This window comes from Diplotaxodon limnothrissa, linkage group LG13 (genome assembly GCF_057381915.1).
Source record: "Diplotaxodon limnothrissa isolate DT_005_m linkage group LG13, D_limnothrissa_male_GT1.1, whole genome shotgun sequence".
Lineage (NCBI taxonomy): Eukaryota > Metazoa > Chordata > Actinopteri > Cichliformes > Cichlidae > Diplotaxodon > Diplotaxodon limnothrissa.
This window is the reverse complement of record NC_140608.1, coordinates 22,705,888-22,729,909: the sequence shown is the minus strand read 5'-3', so window position 1 is coordinate 22,729,909 and position 24,022 is coordinate 22,705,888. Positions and strand designations below refer to the sequence as shown.

Sequence of the window (24,022 nt, the reverse complement as noted above, 5' to 3'; positions counted from 1 at the left end):
ACTGTATACTTTTTTTAAACAGGCACATTATAGGAAAACAAACGAGCACAAAGGATAGAAAAACATTATATTTTAAAAATATGTTCTCACATTCACAGATTGTCTTCTAAATATGTATAATCAGTTCTCACGCAATCACATTATGGATGAGGTTTCCTCTCTGATTATTGGACCGTATTTGTCACATTATTGCATTTGTCGTGGTTCACACTCGCGTACACGCATGTGCGTACGGGAATAACTACATTCGCAGTGCGTACTAGTGATGGCTATACACCTCTAATAGTCTTTCTTGACAACTCTGGAGATGATTCAGAGCTTTTATTTGGGCATTCGGCGAAGAGATAAAGAAAGCGAGAGGCGAGAGAGAGAGGGACATTGTGAAACTACATTTCCCATGCTCGCCTTTGCGGCGCTTGCTTTGTTTTGATTACGTAGATGCGCACCGACGTGGTGTCTTTGCGTTACCTCAGAGACAGCCTGTCAATGGAGTCAAACGGTCACGCCAAACGAGGCCGTGGCAGATGTAAAGAAGAATTTTGCCCGAAATAGCCTATCGAACGCATATAAGTGTTACGTAGACTGCGGCGGCGGAGGAGGAATATCTTTTTGATTAAAAAAAATACCGGTTCGTTTGCGGGTGTTGCACCGCATCTCGACGAAGGCCTATGTAGCTTGTTAGCATTAGTTCAACAGCTAACTTGCTAGCAGGTGTTTTTTGTTTTTTTGTGGGGGTTTTTCTACGTCGACTTTAGCTGCAACAAATTAACGAGTACTAAATTTCGAATGTTTTACCTGTAACGCAATTAATTTCCTCCAAGAAGACAGCATCTGAACCTTTTTGGCCTCTACGACAATGGCGGAACAGAACGCAGTTGGCATGCAGCAGAATTTGGACAGGTGAGTTCAAGTTTGGGGCTAGCATGCTAATGGCAGCCACATAGCTAAACTTCAAAACAAAACAGTCGTCAAGAAAAATTGTGGGATGGTATTGTTAGAATACCGTCCCCCAATTTAGGCTTTAAGTGAGACACTATCATTTTTTAACAGGACACGAACTTTCAACTCAGCTCTGGATATCATTAAGTTTGCCTGGCCAGGGTATTTTTAGTTTACAAAGGAAGTCCTGGACTCCTAGCTCTGCCAATGAATTGGTGGATATTGTGTTAAGTAATCACTCTAACTTTCTATGGCCAGTTCTTTTGTGTTCTCAAACTGGATACAATTCATAAGGCCATGGAGAAATGTCCAAATATTTGGCTTATTAACTATTGACCCTTAGGCAGGACCCCGCGTCCAGTAAAATACCTGAAAATGTCACGTTCATAGTTCAGAACAAACCTGCTTATCTGTGTTACATCAGACACTGAATGTAATTTCTGTGGCAGCTGAAACGTTGATTAATTTCGAGGAGAATCTTTTCTTTAGTAAGATATCTGAACAAAGTTTGTTTTTACGTACTTGTACAAAAGCGAAAATCAGATACAGGGTGCTCTAAAATGTTTGCGGTCAAGTAGAACAAAAGGAGAACACGTGAATGTAACTGAGGAGCAAGATCAGAACTCCACAAGTTCATATACTATATACACTCATATAAAAGAAAAGAATACAAAACACTTACATCATGGGGAATCATTTTATGTTGTACAATCAGCGTCAACAGACGCAAACGTAATTGGAAGCAGATATAAATGGTAAACGGTAAATGGCCTGTATTTATATAGCGCTTTACTAGTCCCTAAGGACCCCAAAGCGCTTTACATATCCAGTCATCCACCCATTCACACACACATTCACACACTGGTGATGGTAAGCTACATTGTAGCCACAGCCACCCTGGGGGCACTGATGAGAAGCTGTTTCTGTAGCCAGCAGCAAAGCAAGTCTGCTTAAACATATTTTCATCAATGCTTTATCGCCATGTCATAGCTGGGATATTTCACAACAGAAAGAAGAAGTTCAACCATGGATTCTGTCAGGCAGCATTCTGGTCAAAAAGGGTCTCCTTTCACTTTCATCATGACAGAGTCGAAGTTTATCAACAGGCCGAACTTCAGTGGCATTATGGAGTGTAAAGCCACAGAATAGAAAGCTTTTAGTTCACTTGAAGCTGTATGAGGTCTACACTTTATCAAAGGTACTTTTATTCTCTAGTATAGACACAGCTTCCCTATAGTTTGCCTTCAGATCCTCACCTTGAAGGCATTTTCAATATTTGTGATCTGCCAAACTCCTGCAACGACAAGTTAATTCCTTTTCAGGAAAGAATTAATCAGCTTGTGTTCAACTTTGTTTTTTTTTTTTTTATCTTACTTTCAGCATTTCGAATTGCTTTTAGTCATTGCTTATAAAGGATTAAGAGAAAAGATAACTTTACGTGGCAAAGTGTAATTCATGATGCAATTCTTAAAACAGAAGTTAAACAATTTCCCTGTCAAAGCAGCTATACTTTTGCTTTGCAAATACCTACCATATTGTAGTTTAAGTAATGAGGTTAAAGCTTAACTCGCCTAACAGGTTTATATACTGTAAGACTACCTTCACACTGCAGGTCTTAATGCTCAGTTCCGATTTTTTGATCAAATCCGATTTTTTTATTTATTTTTTTTGTCTGCTTGTTCACACTACAAATAAAATGTAACAGCAAACACGCTCTAGTGTGAACCCTCAAAGCGGCCCGCATGCGCAAAAGAAGACGTCACACTCTGTTTAGACCCAGAGCAAACAGTATTGACTGATGGCCCTTAATATAAAGACTTGTTTCGGACTTTACGTTTCCCAATTTTGCTTTAAGTTATAAAGTTATTTTGGTATTTACATATGGCCTAATAATTATCGTTATTGCTGTTTTAGAGCGGAGTAGTGCTTCAAAGGATAGTTGCAGATTTCTGTCAGAATCTGCAGATTATACAGTACAAATAAAATGTTCACGTTTCTCCAACATTGTCTTCCCAACAGTTTCACTGACATCTACACTGGATGGCCAGGAAGCGTTCACGATGTCTTCTTGGGCGCTGATAATTGGCGTCTGTCTTGTGTCAGTGACGTAAAAGACGGATTTCATGCGACATGACCATTCAAACAGCAGTCGCTTTCTAAAACACCAGCTATGTATCGAATTCAGTACCACATACAAAAGTGACCCAGGTCGGATTTGAAAATATCGGATTTGTGCTGATGATCGGATATGGATCGCATAGGGTCAAAAAAGTCGGATTTGATGCGTTTTCACCTGCAGTGTGAACGTAGCCTAAGAGACATTTAATGAGACACAAAAGAAGTATAAATTTTGCATGTGTTTGGAGCATTGTGTTGGTGGCCGTGGGTTGATGTGATGTCGTGTAGGTTTGGCTCCTGCTGCCAGATAAACTTTCTCATTTGCAGTGATTTCTTACATCACCAAGTTTTTAGTTAAAAACCCCTGCATATGTACAATAGGGAAAACTCTATTTTAGTTTACTGACTTGGTGGCCTTTATTCGTACTGTACTCAATTCAACAATTCTAGTAAAAATTTAATCAGCTGAACAAACCTGAGTGGGTAGTTGGCGTCTCGCGGCCATCAGTTAAATCACCTTTTCAGAGTTGGGATCTCATCTGCCCAGAAAGATCGGTCAACAACAGCACTTGCTTTGTGATATGTTTTGAAATACAAAGTAATCCAAGTCAGAGATTTGTAGGAGTGTTTTGTTAGGGTTACAAAATGTCTGTGAAAAAGGCCAAGTCATGCAAGTCTGTAAAAGACTTGGCACACAAGTAACGCAGCAATATTGAGTCAATATTGAACATTGGACTTTGAAATCATTTCCCAGGAACATAGTACAGTGGCAGAAAGAAAGGAAGGGCCCATGATCATTGTGAAACGTGCTTTAGCTGTGTGCTGCTGGTGCGTAGCAGAGGCAATAACCCGTGCAATGTTTGAGTAGCCAAAGGCAGGAAGATGTATGTCATGTCTGCTTACTCCTAGACAGTTGTGTACCCAGCCTCTATCACTGACAAACATGAGGCTCCAGAGGCTCTTATCTGGACCTGCCACAAACAGCCAGCTGCCTCTGCAATGCAGTGTTTCACAAATGGAAGTAGGAAGCACATTTTAATCCACATTTATTTATTTATACAGAACCTACATGTTTTATTCTTTTCTTGCTGACCCCATTGATCTCTGCGTGAATGGGTCGATAAATATGTGCTGTGCGTGCGCTAAGAACAACTGACCTTACAGTCATGATTTTGCAGTTTTAATATGGAACATTGTCAGCTTCTGCAGGCTCTTTTTCGACCTTTTCAAACGGTTGAGTGATGATTTGATTTTTTTTTCCTTTTAATGGAAAACAACTGCAGAGACTTTGTTATTTTGTTTGCATGGAGTAGATTAATGACATGTTCCAAGAAACAAATCAGTGGCTGGTCAGCATGTCTTTCCTTGGTAACCCACAGTTTGCATAAATAAGCTGTATTAGCCAGCATTAATGCCAGTGGAAGCTCATGCCACATTTTAAGATAGCTGGTTTAGATAACAGGCAGAGTTATTTAAATCACAAACTAGAGCTGGGCGATATGAGATTTTTTTTCATATCACGATATGTTTTTTTCATTTCAGGCGATAACGATATATATCACGATATAAGCCAAATAACTATATTTGTAAGATTTAAATGTGCCGTTGCTCACAAGTAAAATGTGAAATAATCAGCAGCTTGTTTTGATTTAAATATTTATTTCCCATAATAAGTTCAACAGGGTAGATGTACTTAAGGAACATGAGACTTTTTCAGATAAATAAAGGCAAATATTGCAAACTACACAAAAGGCAGCCGCTAAAGCGTTTAAGTTTCAAAATAGAACAAACAAAACAGACTACCGGTACTAAACTGTCAGTTCCACTTAGAAACAAAATATTAATTCTAGAAATAAATATTAGTTTGTTTTACAGAAGAACAGACAGAATTGACTAACTTTTGTCAATATCAAATAAACTGAGAACTAAAAGGAAATTCTCAATCTCTCCTTGTTGTATAGCTGAGCTTTTCAAACAGTTTTAACAGTTACTTTAGTCTGACAAAAGCCGAATGACGAATTAGCGCTTCCAGTCAGAGATTGAGCATGCACCGGTTTATTGTATTTCCAGACTTGCTTTCAGCACAATTTACAGTGAACGCTACTCTGTTTTTGTCAGACTTGAAATAGCCGAAATACCTTCACACTACAGAACTTCTATGGCTCTCCCGTTCGACAATCTCTCCAGCATTGGAACCATCATCTGTTTTCTCTTCGGTAACCTTCGGTCACGCTCGGTTGATTTTTCTCTAGTCGGCACACTCATTTCCTCCATTACCCGGGCGGCACGGCAGCTGGCTGCTTCCCAAAACAAATACACATGTGCGGCATGGCACTTGTGCTGTACGTAACAAGTTACGTGACGTGACACTGCGGCTGTGATTGGTTCGGCTTTGCACTACTTAATTTGGATTGGCTGTTCTTTTTTTTTTTTTTTTTTTTTTTTTTTTTTTAAAGAGGACAAGAGCGGCGAGGTCTATCGCAATAGTTTAATTTTTCTATCGAGAAAAATTTATTTCGCAATACATATCGTTATCGTTCTATCGCCCAGCTCTATCACAAACTAACGAGAATATCCTGTATATGTTGTTTGCCCCAAAGCAATGCTTTCTCAGTGCTGTTTGAGCCTTCATAGCTTTTTATGTACCATCAAAAATTACATTTAAACATTGAATCTGTGGCACGTCACTGCAAAAGGTTTTTATTAATAAAGTGGAGTAATTCACCACTTGGCTTTTTTTTTTTTTTGTGTGTGTTAACTTTAAGCCACTCAAAGGCTATTTAAAGCATGAAGTCCTTTTGCTTTGTCGTACACCACAGATCACAGTGCTTTGTGGCGATACTAAAAGCACATGCATTTTTTTCTTAGGTAGTGCCCTCAGTTTGTAATAGTTTCTTTGTTTGATATTTCATTGAAGTGAACTTTGCTTAAATTTGAGATTCTGCTGTGTTTCAGGTCAGACTCTTACACACTGGACATTAATATAAATAAGCCCCAGACTAATAAAATATCTGTAATGATTGAAATGTTTTTCCAGAGACTGTCATTGAAGTGTTGATTGGTATTGGTATTTTTAGAAGCTGAAGTTGCTACATTCAGTTGCACAATATTGAAAGGAGGACACTGTGTTATGTTATCAGACTTGTTTATTAAAGACCCATCACTCTAAAACCATGGAGACTTTTAGAGTCATTATTCCAGCTAATGACTTGTTTAACCCTCTGGCGTCCAGGGTTTAATTGGCTGTTTTTCACTACTTTTGATAGTACATTTATATTTCACCTTTAAAAGTATTTACGCGGCCTTGTTTGATATTATTCTTTTCAGCACAACCTTACATGTGTGAAGTTACCCTTATGTTTTTTTCGTTTTGGTATACTGCATTAACACAGTTGGTCTAAAATCGCAAAGAACTCAACCACAAACATGTTTAACATATCGTTTTCATAACTTGGAATGCAAATATAAATTTAAAAGATAAATTTAAGAGCACATGAAAGGCCTAAAACCTGAAGACCTGACAACACACCTCGTGTTTTTTCTCCTGGAAACAGCGTTTACATTGCGATCTGCCTTTGGTGGCTTTTTGGCTGGAAAGTAGTGCCCTCATTGTTTTGACACTCAAACAACCGCAATACACTGAATACACAAGACAACAAAACACACAAGCAATATTCCAAACACACCAAACGTCACAAATCTCTCTCGTCTTAAAAATCGCTATCCAAATCCCTCACTCTCTCACTCGCTCTCTCACTGCCATCACTCTTCCTAAACAACCAAATGTCACGTGTCACCTTATTATTTTTTTGATTGGTTGACATTGTAAATTTTTCCACAAATGGAAAAGAGGCGTCATGTGTGTTTTTGTTTTGTTTTTCTCGCAAGAACTCGCTGTCCTTACAAAATGCCGTATTTACCGTTGCGATAGTATTCAGAAAAAAGCATTTTATACATACAGAATTTAAAAACTAGCATGTAGTTTGAAGTCTGCACTTTCAACACAAGTTGAAATGGAGACTTGGCGTGCATCTTGTTGCTATGGAATTTTAAATTGGGTATGTGATTTGGACATACTGGCTCGTCTATTGACCCCAGAGGGTTAACTTGATACTGACACACAAAGTTTAATGCAATACTAACACTTTGAGCTGTTATTTGACCAGCTTGGACAAGACAACATTGTGATTTCCCACAGCCACATGATCATTGCTGAGTTAAAGGAGCCTTTGTGGGGTGGCTTATGCTCTTCTTGAGGACAGGAGCCTGGCTTGTGAGACGATGAGAAAGTCACACTTAATACTAATATTAAGAGTGGCCTTAATATCTCAGTGTCAATCACATCATGGCCATGTCTGTGTCATCTTGGAGCTTTCTTCTATTATCAGAATAAAATCCACAGCTGAGGTGAAACGCGTGACAGTGTCCACAGTGCCTCTGTGCTGCACATTCTTTTGATCCCGCGAGCTTGAAGGGTTTTCAAAATAACTGCCGAAATAAAAATGATAATATGCATTGCTGCTTGCCTGCCCTTGAAGTTTCAAAGCAGTCTCTGTGCATTAGGTGGATTAAAGCTTTATTGTAAAAACAGCAGAGACCCACATGAGTTTGCCTGTTTAACATGTAAATAACTTGGTGATACAGGAGGTCACCTTCCTTCAGTGGATTTCAGGCACGTCGCCATCATCGAGTCTCTATGTTCTTGAAAGTCCTTCAGCAACTTTATTAGCAATAATTCAGCATGTCAATCTGCAGATTTTACATCATCGTTTCAACATTTAAAATTGATCTTTTCATTGCATATCGGGTTAACATATTTAGAAAATTGTTGCATTCTGATATACAAGCCTGTTTTGTTTTTTTTTTGTTTTTTTGTTTTGTTTTTTTTAATATATCAGACTGCACAGGATTTCTCAGTATGCAGTCGTCATTTTGGCTTATCTGGCTGACTGTTCTGTTAAACAGGGCTGAGGCGACGGCAAGCCAGAGATTAAGGTTTCGCACAGAAGATAGTGTTTCACTGCTGTTGTAATAGGTTCTGTCATGCTCTGGGGCTGGGTTACAGGAACAAGAGCCAGTGAATCTAAGGTAGAGATGGGTTTTGTTCTCCGCTGTCTTGTTTCTGTGGAGACGTCTGTCCACCGTTCTACTCGGCGTCTCATCATCGCTTTTTTTTTTTTTTTTAAACGGCAGCCTCATTTTCAGTCTGCAGTGTCTTTGAAGATCCCGTGGTGTCGCACATAAATTCCTATGATGCATTTTTTATATTTGTTTTTTTCAGTTTTGCATTGCAGATCAATGCGAGAACCCTATTTGAATTAAATTGAGTAGTGTGATGCCAGTACACATACATAGGGAGGGGTCAGCTATAGGGTGAACCGCAGTAAAGACTGTAGATATGATCTTGAATGGGGGGTGATGTTTCCATCACACCACACATTCTCACTGACATGTCATCTGATCACCTCGACCTGGACTGTCCTCTCCTGCGTTGTCATATTTTATTCAACACCAGGAGGGTATTGACAAATAATTCATTGGAGGTAGCTACCTGAGCAAATAATTCAAATGTTGGTCATGCTGTCTTTGACAGAGGACCCCCCCCCCCCCCCCCCATACTCTGCTGTGGCCCCAGTAATGGAGCACATCTAGCTCTCAGTATGGTGGTGGGAGTCCACAGATTTGGCATCCATTATGGTGTTACATAGGGATATGCTGAGTGTTGCTAGTGGTGGTCAACAAGGAAAATGTCGCTCTAAGCTAACCAGTTTTACTTTCCCCCTCTCTTGACTAAAGTTAAGGAAAGTCACAATTGTTTCCATGCTTCATCCCTGCAATGCATGCAATGACGTTCTTTTTTTAAAAAAAATAGTACTTCTGCATGCCATGAAGGGATTCAACAAATGGAGCTGAGGTGGGGGGGGGGGGGTGTTTCTAAAATTCCTGGTGTAAGAAACATTTTTTACTTCCTTGTGAGAGTAAACAGGTTTTCCCTGTTCCTGTTATACCTGTGGTTTAAAAACAGGAAATGGAAGAGTAAACTGCAGCTACAGCTTATCAGGTCAGACACAGGCACCTTCTTTTGCAGTGTGCTTTGGTTAGGTGTCTTACTGTTGGGTTGACCTTTGGAAAGTAATCTGCTAGAATTCTGAGCACAAATAATTCATAATGTGAATGATACCAAAATTAGATCATCACAAACTATGGGTGGGAAGGGGGCGTTCTTAATCAGTGTTTTGTATGCCAGAGATTTATGGGAGGTGTGTGTAGACTAATCATTTTTTCATTCATCCAGTGAAATGCCAGCTGTTCAAGGTTCAGAGTAATTATGAAAATGAGATCATAAATCTCACACACAAATGGGTCACAGGCAGCAGTCAGCTACCAAACCAGTGGATCGCCTGGCAACAGGCTAGTTTAAAAAAAACCTAAACATTTTCCAGTTTTTAAAACCACATTTTAAGTGGTTTTCATTCATTTCTGCAAACTGCCAAATAGAAGTCTTTGTCTATCTGTTAGCTCTGCGACAGACTGGCAACCTGTCCTGGATGTACCCTGCCTCTCGCCCTAAGACAGCTGGAATAGACTCAGGCCTCCTGCGACCCTGAAAAGGATAAGCGGAAGTGGATGGATGGATGATTAGAAAACCATAATCGGTATATTTTGATGATATGATATGTACCCCAGACAGTATCACAGTATTACACAGAGGAATAATTTGGAAGGACCCCCCCTCTCTCCGATAAACAAATCCACGAGAGCTGATTATTTTGGGATATCTAAAGTAATTGCACTCTGCTTTTAGGTTCTTTTCAGGCGGACAGCGCAGATCGGTGGCATCAGCCTTGTTTCTTGCTGACATTTCTCCTCCGGATGTGCATGTGTGGCGCAAGTTGTTTGACAGGTTGTCAATGAGGAAAGGAGATGCGCACAGCAAGATACTGTTCATAGGCAAATGTTCATGGTATGATAGCCATCAAGTTTCATATCATGTTAATACTTGAAAACCAGTATACTGTTGCAACCGGAGAACCAGTAGAACTCCCTTGAGCTTGGCGGAGTCGAGACTCTAGACATGCTGTTGATTTACTTACATCAATTATTCAGATCTAACCTGTGAAGGTTTTCATGAGTTGATGGCAGCTGAAGTAAGGTTCTGCGGATTCTCAAACTGAGCTATATGCAGTGAGACACCCTGGTGGTGACCCATCCAGCCAGTCGCACGTTGCTGATTAATTATGGAAATGCAATATGTCACACTAGGTGATGTGCTTTGTTAAGGTCAGGGAAGTTCGATATCAAATTGTCTTGCACATGTTGCGTTGCTTTGCAGTGGAGGAGGGTAAGGTTGTAAAAGACCGGCAGAACCTTCCTAAGAGGTAAAGAGAAGGTTTACTCCCATCTCTGTATGTAAGGGAACAGAGAAGGAAGATGTCACGGTATAAAATGTGGTTTGGCTTGAATTACGTTGTCATAGTTTTCATCAATTACTTTTTTTTTCTCACAACAACAACAAGACAAGCTTGGGGAGGAAGAGAAGAGTGGAGATATACCCACATTTCACATTTGAAGTCAAGGAAAATAAGATGCTTTGTAAACTGTGTGGATTCACTCTCACCAGTAAAAACACAACAAGCTTTCACACTTTATATTTTAGTCAACTGAATCACTTTAGATTTAGGATAATAATACTATAGTTTGAGTAAAACTAAAAAGAATTCAAATAAAATCAGCTGTCAAAATGAACACTGACCTGTTGATTCAGTGTATGAGTAGCATTGTGAATAATACTGGCGTCAAAGTCAGAAATGTGTAGCTATGGCTAGGATCAACGGAAGTAGAGAATCGGTATATGTGGAGCATAGGTTGCTTCTTTTACCAATGCTTGTTAGAAAAGGGAGCTGACACTGATGTGATCTGAAATGCAATCCTTTGGAAATTGTCTTGTATTCTAATGGCAGGGTGAAGGGCCTGTTTGTTTGAGCTGCTGTGTGTCCATTGAACACTTCTTGTCAGATATGCTTGATTCAGTCAGCATTGCAGCTTGTTTGCCTATAGGGTTTATGTATTGATCGGCTGATTTCTGATTACTGGTAAAGAGCTAGCAGGAGTCCTTCATCAAAGCACTTTGTAGCTGCTCCATCATCTGCCATTTGTTTTACACAGAGAAAAATCTGCACCAAGTCTCCAGAAGCTGTATTAAAATATGCAGATGAACTGATAACTTGGTCTGATAGCATGTTTAAATGATACAGCTTAATGAAGGCTGACAGCAGCCATCCTATTTTACATGAGATACCTGCAGCAAACAGGGGTGAGTCTAAAGGGGGGCACAGGGTGTACTAGACTATATTAATTTCAAGACTTTTGTAACATTTTTCAGATTAAAAATGAAATATTATAAAACATTATATTCATTAAATTGCATTAATATTTAAAAATATAAAAACACCAACGTTTTTTTCACAAGCCAAAAAACCCCCAAACCATTAGCCATTAAACTCTGAGCCACTGACCTGAGGGTTGTTAGATTGGACACTGAATTATTAGATTATAAGATTACTCGATTACTAAAATAATCAATATTTGCAGCTCTATTTACAACCATGTCTTTCTTTTACCCTTCAGCTGTACAAGGCTGATGGGGCGCAGAGAATGAGGTGATGTAGGAGATTCAAATTGATACCATAGGTGTATCTACTAAAAATCTCACACGAGTTCAAACCTCAGTGACCTTCACCTCAAGGTCAGAGTAAGTTTTCTGAAAATCTTGTGAATGCGATAACTTCAGAACAAGGTGACGTACGATTTTGAAATTAATGGCATAAGTGTGTCTACTAGGAGACTGAGGGGTACAGCTGGTGGCTGCTAGTATTTTTATTTATTTTTTGCAGCCATGTTTGTTTCAGTGTCTCATCCTGAATTTGGGCATGTGTGTTTGTTTTAGGAGCTGCTGGGTGTGCTTTGCCACGGACGAAGATGACCGCACGGCAGAGTGGGTTCGCCCGTGTCGCTGCCGCGGCTCCACCAAGTGGGTTCACCAGACCTGCCTGCAACGCTGGGTGGACGAGAAACAGCGAGGCAACAGCACAGCACGCGTAGCCTGCCCACAGTGCAATGCAGAATACCTCATTGTCTTTCCCAAACTGGGTGGGTTGCATTTCTCTGAAAATAAAACCTTGTGGAAGCGTGATGAGATGGCCTCGAAATGTCACTAGCTTTTGTTGTCTTGTTGGGCTGAGAGGATTCTGTGCTTGAGGAAATTAAGAGGATAATTATTCCTTCAGCTATGTTTTTCAAGGTCTACTGCAAAACTTTGAGTGATTGCAGTACTCCAGTCTTTGAAGCTATGTGTGATTTATGTCTGTGGCATAGATTTTCAAAATGAGGATCAGGTATATTCAGGATCATTTAAAATTGAAAGGCTTTAGATCCTATAGAGTAGTGTGTGATGTACAGCATGGTTAAAATATAAGGATCGTTAACTTATAGCCCCACGCCATGCTGAGAAGCTGAGATAAATTTCTTGTTCACAAATCTAAATTTAATATAGTGTATTGCTGAGCTCTCATACAGCCTTTCTGGCAGTTGTCAACATCAAAGCAGAATTACAGAGAAAATTTCCATGTAAATAAACTCCTGTTTGAGTCACTGCCTGCAACTGTATCCAAACTTTGGGAACTGTTGAGTTTGTCTTGCCTCAGTTTATTTACTCGAGATCCAGCATGAGTTCTGTGGCGATCTGGGTAAATGTTTCATTTCATTGTGACAACGAACAGGGGCGTGCTCGCTGACTGACCAGCAGCGGCTGCCTCAATTAGCTCGACACGTCAGAGTGGCGAGGGCTTCGATTGTTCTCAAAAGCTATGACTCAACCAGTGAAGATACAGCACGCAGAGCTGTGCTTATTTGGACACAAGCTGCTCACAGCTCACTTTCTCAGATCTCTTCATAACTTTCTAAGACAGTGAATGACTCTCACAGAACACACTGCAGTTGCATCACAGGAAAGTTGGTTTTATCTGTTAGATGTTTTGCTGCTGGATGTGAAGACTTGGGCATATTTGAAGTTGTATACTTGTCACTTGGTTACCCATCAGCCCCTGGCCCATTGCCATTTCATAGAGAGTGAGACGTTGAAATTTGAGACAGAAGCAAACATAGTGTTAGCCTGCAACAGGTTGGGCCCAACTGGTAAACAGGTTCATGTATATTTATAGTGACCAATGCTGTGCTGTCACTCACTTTGGTGCTTTAAGCTGAGCTTCTGTGCATGCTTCTCCAACCTCAAGTGTTTGTCTGACCTCTATCTACGAGCTCATTATTGGAATGTGGTTGCTGGGTATATGTGAATGTGTCTACAGCCCTTTTGTATTTGTATTGACTCAATTCCTAGAAGCACAGTTAATCAGTACTTGGAAGTAAAAAAAAACCCAAAAACATTCAGTAGCGCAAAGTTTTATGGACCAAGTTTTATTTATTCACAAATTTGAAACATTTCTGCAGACAACAAAAGCATGCAGCCAATATGGGGCAATTTCTACCAAGGTTGGTTGTGAAATTGGTAGAAATTGTGACAAAATAATCAGTGGATAACAAACAAGTTTGATCCCCTTCCCTCAGGAATATTTATTTTTGTAAAATATGTGAACGGGGAAAGAATGGCCAAGAATGGCATCTTTGCAAAACCATTGTTAAACCAGTTAAATTCTCAATCCTTTTTGCAGCTTCTTGGCCACTGCTGTTGAGGTTCAGTTGGAAATTGTTCATTTTCCTGTTACTAGATTTATGGGGAGCCACATTAGACAGAGGAGGAAATCGCCACAGGTTTGAGACCCCTGCCCCAAAGCATAAAAAGAATACAGATAGAAATGGATATCATAGTTTAGCTTTCACTGGGGCTCTGACGTGGTAACGTCTTGTCCATGTGCAGCATGTGTAGCAGCTGAGTTAAAGTGAAACAAAATATCCATACAGTAAGTTATAAAGTCAACTTCTCATAGTGTTTCAGTTCTCTTTAAACAATCTTTAGGATTGTTGGCTGTAACAGGCCCTGCTCGTTCTGTTTGTGAAATCAGAATTGTCCTAATGGATCTGTTTGATCTGAATTTGCTGTTTATTGAAATTTTGTATATATAAGTATGTTTGTTATCTAATGTTAGTGTCTCACATGTTCTGGCTTTGAGGCACTTTATGAATTGAGCCTCTGTTGTACAGTGCGCCAGTGGAATTTACACTTTAGACTGACTGCATCAGTGTTTCTCACACTGCCGTATTATTATGATGGCTTTGCGGCTTGTTATTTTTGGACAGCTCTTTATAAAAAAGTCAGTCATAGAAGTGACTTGTGGCTAAATGTTTACCCTCAGTCTCCTGATGCCCACTCCACAGTTTGTTTTTTTTAGTCATGTGTTCAAATACTGAAGTGGTTTAGAGCATGGTGATGGATAGGCCAGCGGTTTATTTTGAAAGAGCTTCCTCGTTTCTGATCTGCTGGGTGACGTTGCCCTCGGAGAATGACACAGAAACAGCGTGCCACCATCACTCTTCATTTGCTGAGGTTGGTGTTGCCTTTGATGTAACTTTCTTTGGTTTCCCTTCAGTTTAGATGACAGACTGTGAGGATGTGTGGTGGAGTTTTAGCCTCAGGATGTTTTGGGAAGATTTCTGCAGACGAAGTAGCCTAAACTTTGTTTTGCCACTTATTCCAATTTCTGGTTGAGAGTTGGAAGTGAATTAATAGGCTGCAGTTAGCACACTGTCCACCACAGCTTGTGTGTGTGTGTGTGTGTGTGTGTGTGTGTGTGTGTGTCATAAGACGTTTTTTTCCTGCAATGTACTATAGCAGCAGGCAAATGTGTTTTTAGGGGTTTTGTTTTTTCACTTTTGCATTTTTTTAAATGCTGAAAGTGTTTGAATAGGAAATGGATAGTAGAGTAGTGGTTGGTTATGTGCACAGTGTTTGTTGAGTTTACCTCACCCCCACCCACCCACCGACCCCCAAATCCCTTTAGTGAGGGTCAGACGGAGGTGGTGTGCGGGGATGTTGGATGTGTCTGGATGAGAGGGGTGGGAGTGAAATTGGGTCACGGAAAGAGCAAACAGAGCAGCTCATCAAAGGCCCACAGCGACAGAGGAGATGAGCAGAGCTGCTGATGGATTCATGAAATCACAGCGTTTCTAGGTGATGAGGAGAGGATGTACCTCCGTGTTGTCCTTTCCAGCAGGGCAGCACATGCAAACATTAAGTGGCGATTCACGGATTTGCATTCGTGGCACCGCGTGACGTCAGACTGAATTTGCAAAGCATTTGGATTTGTTACGCAGGGTTTTTACTGACACAACTGCTTTGTCAGGGTTTGAATTTCCATGAGATTTTTCTTTGTTCTGACTGAGGACTTGAGACGCTGGCTGCAGGATACGCTGGGCATTAGTCCACTTCGAAGCAAGGCGGAGGAGTACAGCGCTTTTGGTTTTGCTGCATCATTGCTGCAGTGTTCCTCTCACATAATTTTTATTCTAGCCTCGTTCTCTTTATTATACAACGCCATGTCTAGTACAGAGACCCAGTATCTTTGGTCACCTAATGCACAAAAACTGTTAAAGCTTAGATGCACTCCTTTTTTGCGGTGTTTGCTCTGGTTTTAATGAACCCAATGAATACTATCAGTTTTCCAGCCCAGCAATAACAGCATTCAGTCTGGGCGGATGGAGTTAAATCTGTGGACGGGTAGAGATGGGGAGCACTGACCGGTCACTGAGGCCAGCTCATTTCTAGAGGCTGGATAGGGTTTGGTCACAGTATTGCTCTCTGCGCGGGGACCCCTGCCTGCTCTTGGAGCAAATGAGTGGGTGGATTCTGAGATACACATCATTTTTTTCTCTTAACTCAGGTCTTGATTGTTTTTCACTTGCTTACAGCCCCGGAGGGGGGGGGCAGAGTCATTTTTCAGCCTTCAAAGAGCAGGGCAGCTATATGCTGTTCTGGCTGCACTCCCACCAGCAGCTGCTGCAGAGCCAAAGCTAGCCCATCATGCTAATTTGGCTCGCTATATAACTCCTGAGGACGGCGTGTCCTTGCTGCTCCTTTTCTGACACTCAGCCCAGAGAGTAAACAAGTGAGCTGGAACAGCGTGCCAATGTGCGTGCCCACTACCGAGGTATTGCAGTTGCACGGGGCCCCCTCCTAACTTTCCTCTCCCTCCCTCCTTTTTTAATAATCTTAATTATGGAATCTGCTACCAGCAGCCATTAAGGGCAGTCTAGTCCCCTTTGCCCGGGATGGCGTAATGCTTAGGCACGGAGAAAGCGGAAGAGATCCCAGTGCTGTCATCAAAATATGGCATATTAATGCTCTCGAGCATTGTGAGGTCAGTCCCAAAGGCAAACACGGGTGCAGTAACAGGAGGCCTGAAAGCATCAAATGGCTGCTGGCAGATAAGAGACAGCTGCTGCATTAAAAACTGTCTCAGACTCAGATACTCTTTAGAAGTGATAAATGCACCTCGCTCACTTTGAGCTCTTTCCTCAACAAGTGGACTGCAGCGCTGCAGTAAAGACATTTAGCACAGACCAGCACAGTGAATGCACTCAGCTGTAGAAATACGTGCACTGCTAACAGTGGATGGATTGTATGCCGCGTGTGGCAGGTACTTACGGGCACCAGCCTCATAGTGGCCAGGCTGCACAAACAATTTAATGAAGCCAGTCCAGAAACTGTAAAACTCCTCACGGCACCCCTGGAGTTATTTCAGGAAGCCGAGTCCTTTTACTCTAAGCTCATGTTGTTAAGGTTGTAGTTAGAGATGTGTCACCACTTTCCCTTCCTTCAAAAATGTATCTGCTCAGGTGTTTGTTTGAAATCTGTCCTTGTGCCTGACTGGGCCCTGGCAGTAATCCTTTTCCCAGTAACGGCCTGTAACCCACCGCCCCAGCTGTCCTTAACTCTAAGTGATGGCAGCTTTCTGTGCTATAAGGCAGAGGTGTGGACTCGAGTCAGACTCGAGTCATTAATTTTATGACTTTAGACTTGACTTGAAAAAATGTTCTAAGACTTGTGACTTGACTTGGACTTTTACACCAATGACTTGGGACTTGAATTGGACTTGAACCGGTTTACTTGAAAAGACTTGATATTTTACCCCAAATATAAAATTTAACATGCATATTATATAGAGATTGAAAATGTGACGTCATTCACGGGTAGAACCGCAAAGGATTCTGGGAACTCGTGGCAAGCGGTACTAGCGCACGCAGGCTTTCAATTGAAATCAGTCACACAGCGATAAAAAGAAACACAAAAATGTCAAGAAGCCGTTGTATTATTAACTGCAATAGCCGGTCGCATGACAGCCACGGGAAGCCAACGGGTAAAGAGATCGGTTGTTATCGGATTACGTCGTTGAAGAGAAATTGTTCGAGCCATGTTTCCGAAGTAACAAAGACGCGACGGATGGCCTGGATTGCAGCCATTCAAAGATCAAATATAACGTCCCAGAACCCTCCAGCTCACAGGTTAGTCTGCTCCAAGCATTTACACGAAGGTCAGTGTTTTTTAGTAGTTAATACGTCATTTTCATAACATAATTGGTGATATAGGTTACAAGCAAGTCTGGCGCTGAACAGAAATTGTCGCGCTATGCTCCTTTGTTTATTGTGCATAAATAGTGAATTGTCCTGACACAATATTGCGTTTCGCTTCTGTTATTATGGTACATTGACAAAAACATATACTTTTATTCACAGGATAAAACAGGTTTTTTGTATCACTAATTGCCCAGTACGATTACAGCATACAATATTGTTGTCACTGCTACATTTCTGTGATGGGTACCAGAAATTATTTCCACTACTAATTAATTACCGTTGAGCTCAAAGGTCCTATTAATAAACGGTTAACGAATGTGTATTTATGACGACGATTTGTGAGACTGGTAAACTTATGATACGTACGATGGTCTTTACTTTCTACACGGTGCATTTCAAGGTCCTGCACCCATCCGTCGGTAAACTGTACCTGGACTTGTTGCAGTGACCTGAAGTTACTAAACTTCATGAGTGTATGCACTCACTCCAAGAACCGTATGATTATAAATATGCATATAAATATGCTAAGATGAGATAACTGACTTCATCTAACTAGCAAATGTTGTCCAGGCTACGTTGGTGATTCAGTTTTTTTTTAATATGTATGATATTTTTGTCATGCGATTTCAAAGCCGGTCCTACAACCGCATCCAAGAATAACATGCAGCTTATCTCAGAACTGTCGGTGAAAATTATTCTTGGAGCTAGGTTTAATTGAGCTGCATTTTAAAGAGGTGCAATTTCACAATTTGTGTATATTTTCTAAGTTCACTATTTTGTCATGTGTTGAGAAAAACACAGATTAAAAAATTACATGGTCTAACATTTACATTTAGCATAACTGCAACATTATTTTTTCGTTGTTTTTTTTTAAAGACTCGAAAGGACTTGAAATTCAAAGTTTCAGACTTGTGACTTGACTCGGACTTTTACACCAGTGACTTGAGACTCGACTCTGACTTGCCTGACATTACTTGAGACTTGACTTGAGACTTGAGGATAAAGACTTGAGACTTACTTGAGACTTGCAAAACAATGACTTGGTCCCACCTCTGCTATAAGGTCAATCAGGCTCTTTTTACTTGCTGTGCAATATATTTATCAGTGAGCTGCTGACATGGCCTGAGGAAAGGTGTTCTTGAACAAAGTCCTGCTTTCATAATGAGCAGTGACTCAGCACTGTTTCTGAAACAACTTGACTGCTTCATTTCTAAACTAGAGAAGAGATGCAGTGGTATCTCTGTCTGAAGTAGGATTTCAGTCACCGTCTGCTGGAAATGAGAACCGTGCATGTGTAACACTGATATTATAGTAAGGTGTTTGAGAGTGTAGGTTTTTCAGAGCCTGGAAGCCCAAACTGCTGTGCTCTGTGGATCTAATTTTGCAGTTTACCAAGTGCCAAAGCAGCACGCACACAGAGGCCCAGCACTGTCTTGCGCTCAGTCCCTCTGGCAGCCTCCCCGCTCCCCTCCCACTGACTCCTGGGCTAGTTATTAATAGGATGTGGATGGCTCTGTCTGGGTGAGGAAATCAGGTTGCCTTCCTGTAAATATTTCATGATTTCCCTCGAGTGGGCCCAGAATGCAAGAGACGGGAATGCAGCAGAGATGTTTTTTTAAGGTCCTGCTCCTGGTGTCAGACAGGGATGTCACTACTCCAAAGGCAAGTTTGAACTTCAGATTAATTTCTTATTACATGCTGGTCGAGAGGCATCCCAGTTCTTTTTAATCTCAGTGGGCCCTGCCCTTGAAGCTCCTCCTTAAGTGTCAATAAACCTGCAAAACAAGGCGTGCACCTTACACAGCCTGCTTTAAACTTAGGAAAAGTCTGAGGAAGAAAGTTTGCTTTTGATGTCACTGCACTGTCGTAATGTGCCTCCAAGCATAGCACACCCAGTAACCCTGTTTCTGTAGAGGGGAGAGAGATGCATCTAATTGGTTGGAAATGAGGATATTTTGACAACTTGAGCTGTCAGGGAAAATAATGAGGGACATTTTCCTGACCTTTGATGCACAAAATGATCATTACATTAGGAGGATTATCAGATCAGTGGATAATAATCCCTGAAGTTCAGATTCTCAGTCAGAAGTACGCAGTAATGGTTGAAGTAGCTCTCTAAAACTACGGATAACAGTTATATTTATGTTAGCCAACAGTTTTACGTGTTATAGGTAAATATATTTCTCTTAGTTGTGACTTAAGTCTGGTGATGCCTCCATCAGGTCCTGTGGTTTATGTGCTGGACCTGGCTGACCGCCTCATCTCCAAGGCTGGCCCCTTTGCTGCAGCTGGCATCATGGTGGGCTCCATCTACTGGACCGCTGTCACATATGGAGCAGTCACTGTCATGCAGGTAAAGATATACTAGATAAATCTAGTATATACTTGTGTGCAGCTGTTTGCCACTCTGACCATCTCCTGTGCCTCCTCCAGGTCGTCGGCCATAAGGAGGGCCTGGATGTTATGGAGCGGGCTGATCCTCTGTTCCTTCTCATCGGGCTGCCCACCATTCCTGTCATGCTGATCCTCGGCAAGATGATCCGCTGGGAAGACTACGTCCTGCGCCTGTGGAGGAAGTACTCTAACAAACTGCAGATCCTCAACAGCATCTTCCCCGGTCAGGACACACTCCTTACGTTTGATCCTGAGAATGTGTATCTGTGTTTATATTGTGTTTGTTACGTGTATGCTGCACTGTGTGAGTCTAACCTTACTCAGGTGTAACTGTCAGTATGAAACGATGATGCTCTAATGTCTGCTGCTGCTAAAGAACAGCCATCACTGCTGGACAGACAGGATGTCTTTTCAAGGACAATAATATAAAACCATGTAAGGAGCTGAGTCAGAAACTTGATTATCATAACCTGATGATAGCAGAAAAGTTTCAGACAAAAACAAATAATATGGAGAGTTACTAACACCTCAAACACCGTCTCCTCATCCATCACAGAAATCCTCACTGCAGCTGGTCGGTGTTCACTTCATCACAGCCACAAAACGGATAAATAAATCAATCCTCAGCCTCTGAAACTCAACTGTGTCAGCAGCTGCGCCCTCAGGTTTACGCAGGAATAAAACTAATACTTGTGTGTGTGCAGGGATCGGCTGTCCAGTTCCTCGGATCCCCGCAGAGGCCAGCCCCTTGGCAGACCATGTGTCAGCCACACGGATCCTGTGCGGCGCCCTGGTCTTCCCCACCATTGCCACCATCGTGGGGAAGCTCATGTTCAGCAGCGTCAACTCGAACCTGCAGAGGACCATCCTGGTGGGTCCAACCAGACTCGCCGTATGACTCACCTGACGGTAGCAATAGTTCTGCAGGGGATTCGATGAGCAGAGTACAAACAACTAGTATATCCACCCCCTTGTTTTAGCCCTACTATTGAGTAAACGACCTCCTCTAATTTGGCCTAATTGTGCATCGTATGAGCCATTTAGACATAAGAGAAACCTTAAATGGGAGGACAGAAAGGTAACCAGAGCGGCTCATGCGATCTGGGCTGCACTGATACTGCTGAACACTCTGTCCTCACCTAGCAAACCTGCAGGAAGGAGAGCGAACAGATGAGCTGCATCATCAGTCAAACCTTTATTTGTTCTCGGCGTGATCGATCACTGTGAGACAAAAAAGAAAAACACACCACTGTAAATAATTAACTTTTAAAGCGCAATTAATGAATATTCCCACAAGATGGTGCTTCGTTCCTTTTGTGTTGAGCCAGAGTGGCGACGACTGAAACTTCACATCAGTATTTATCACATGCTGTATTAGTCAAAGTGCCAGTGTGGACGCCTCTGTTTACTTTTCCGACACACTTGAGTTAGTAAGTTAGCCCATGTTTGTTTAGTTTTACACAATCACAACCACTGACAGCTTGGACACTCCTGCCTAATCTAAAGGCCCTCAGCTCGGCGGGTTTGGATGGTTAGTATTGAGGTCAGGATTCAAAAAATTGTTTCCACTTTTCTTCTTCTAAATAGATTTTTGTAGTTTAAATTCAGTCTTAGCTTTTAAATTTTCAACAGTAAATACTGTTTATTTAGAGTAAACGATCACTATAAGCATTCATTTTTATTGCTTTTTAGTCTGTTATTAACCGTGTACTCGAGAAATTGTGAAAGTGCCCCTAGCAGTCCAGCCATAAGATCACAACTAATATAAAACAAAGTGAAGGAAGATTTTCAGGCTTCCTGTGACGATTAATGAGTCATCACATTTGCTGATTGAATGGATTCATTTTTTGTTTGCGCTCAAAGGCACATACTGGAAGAACAGCCCCGGCTTGAATATTATTTAGATACACTGTAATATTCATTCAGGTTGGCCGTTCAGACATCCACACACCTTTGTTCAGACAGACTGCCATAAATGAGCCAGTTTCCTGTTTGGGTTGGAAGGCTTCACTCTCCAGAAACCTCCACCTTTACTCTTGAATGATCCTTTTTAACCAAAATATCTGTAAGTGCTCTAGCATTCCTGGTCACAGCTGAGCAGGAAACAGACAGGAATCATCTGCATGTTTGTTTATGAGATGCAGTCGTGTGTGTGATAGTCGGTGTGAAATTAAAGTAAATCCTCCTAGAGTCCGCTGTGGGGGGAGAGCTTTGATGTGTTGAGCTGAATCTGTCTTTAAGTCCACTTTCAACACCATTTTGCTTTCCTCCACCTACAGGGAGGTATCGCCTTTGTGGCCATCAAGGGGGCGTTTAAGGTGTACTTCAAACAGCAGCAGTACCTGAGGCAAGCTCACCGCAAGATCCTCAACTTCCCCGAGCAGGAAGAGGCCTAAAGGAGGCCGTCAGAAGGGAGGACAGATGGATGGAGGAACTACACGCCTCCGCTTGAGGGGGTGGGTGGGAGGGATGAAAGCTCAGTGAGCAGGAAGTGCTGGTGAAACAGACTTTTGATCGTGTCATCCTCATTACCACCTCTTCCTCCTCCCCACACCTCGCCCCTCTCACCGCCCCGGTGTGACTCTTCACTGACATTTTGTGACGCTGGCTTAAAGTGAAGATGGAGACGTGCGGACTGGAGCATGTTAGCAGTTGATGTGCAGTTACAGTCACACACACCTACACACACACACCTACACACACACACACCTGTTTCCTGAGTACGACTGCAGGGTGGATGAGCTTCAGCAATCACGTTAACTATTGTAAACCTACTATATTTTAAACAATTAAAACGTGGGGCATGTGTAATTCGTTTTATAAAAATGCAAATTGTTTTATATTGTTTATTTCGCAGCACCCCATTGGCTGATGATAGTGGCTTATGTTCAAAGAAGACTAATGTTGAGCATAAGGAATGTACTCGTGAGCAAACAGTAAAATGATGTGAATCCTGACGCAGAACAGAAAACTAGCCTCGCCACGTCATTGTGCCACTGCAGCTGATTATCTAACGGCGAACACGCCGAGCGCAGATCAGAAGCTGATACACAGCTGTTTACTTTGTTCACGTGCTTCGTCCAGTATTCCTCATCTCTACTTTTCAAAACGCTGTCATGTGATGTGTCTTGAAGCCTTGTCACCCGTCACAGTGCAGGTGAGCACTGTGCCGTGATGTGTGGATAATACATATATTAGAAAACCTTGGGGTGCCTGACTCAACATTCAGTGCAGTGCTTACAGGAGACGGACACTTGAGTTAAAGCCGTTGCCTCCAGATTTTAGAGGCAGTTCATACCCTCCACCCCCTCGGCCTGCCATGATGGGACTTCAGTTGCCTGAGCTTGGACCAGCTCAGGTCAGACTCAGGTACTTCTCTCTGAATGACCTCGGACACTGGTAACTAAAGATGACTCACTGCAGCAGCCAGCACTTCTGAATGGAAATTAAAGGGTCAGTTCACTCAAATACCGAGCCGTATTGTCCTGCCCAAGTGGTGTACAGACACTTTGATTTTTAGTCTTCAAGTAGGATTTTATTGGTTTGAAACGGTGGAAAAAATATAGGGAGATGTTCAAGTTTATCCACAATTTCTGGCAAATGTATTGAAATGTTGAGATATTAGGACGGATGAATATAGAGCTCTGATTTGAGTGAACCGACCAAAACAGTTTGGTTTATAAGACGTGAAGCCTAATGTATCAAACTCCTTTGTTCATGTGTAAATAACGTGGCTTTGAATTAACAAGTTATTGCTGAGATGAGAATCTGAGTGAGAGAGCCTGTTTAACACACTGTATAACCAACCACCTGGAATATTTAACCTGCACATGTCAACTTCTGTACAGGTGTTCTGAGATCTGCAGACTAAACCTTTCCCATCAGATCTCCTCTCTGCCGAGAGGCTGAACTGTTGTGCACACGATGCTTCTAACGTTAGACTTCTACAGTATGAGCTCTGTAAATAAATGTATTTTCCAAATGT

The 24,022-nt window shown here is 41.6% G+C and overlaps 1 protein-coding gene across 1 annotated transcript; it reads left to right on the top strand.

Annotated features, from left to right (window-relative positions):
• The first annotated feature begins 476 nt into the window (after positions 1–476).
• On the top strand, positions 477–24,013 carry marchf5 (membrane-associated ring finger (C3HC4) 5). The gene is made up of 6 exons (XM_085368906.1): positions 477–900; positions 12,005–12,207; positions 19,866–19,996; positions 20,077–20,260; positions 20,742–20,908; positions 22,317–24,013. The coding sequence occupies exons 1-6, from the start codon at positions 857–859 to the stop codon at positions 22,431–22,433; spliced, it is 846 nt and encodes a 281-aa protein (XP_085225032.1). The 5' UTR covers positions 477–856; the 3' UTR covers positions 22,434–24,013.
• The last annotated feature ends 9 nt before the right edge of the window (positions 24,014–24,022 follow it).

What these genes read in the sequence shown, in the direction of transcription:
- marchf5 (XM_085368906.1), top strand. Translation starts at nt 857, where the DNA reads ATGGCGGAACAGAACGCAGTTGGCATGCAGCAGAATTTGGACAG. An exon ending in CATTGTCTTTCCCAAACTGG is followed by an intron (nt 12,208 to 19,865) that starts GTGGGTTGCATT and finishes TGCCTCCATCAG; the next exon opens with GTCCTGTGGTTTATGTGCTG. An exon ending in ACCTGCAGAGGACCATCCTG is followed by an intron (nt 20,909 to 22,316) that starts GTGGGTCCAACC and finishes CTCCACCTACAG; the next exon opens with GGAGGTATCGCCTTTGTGGC.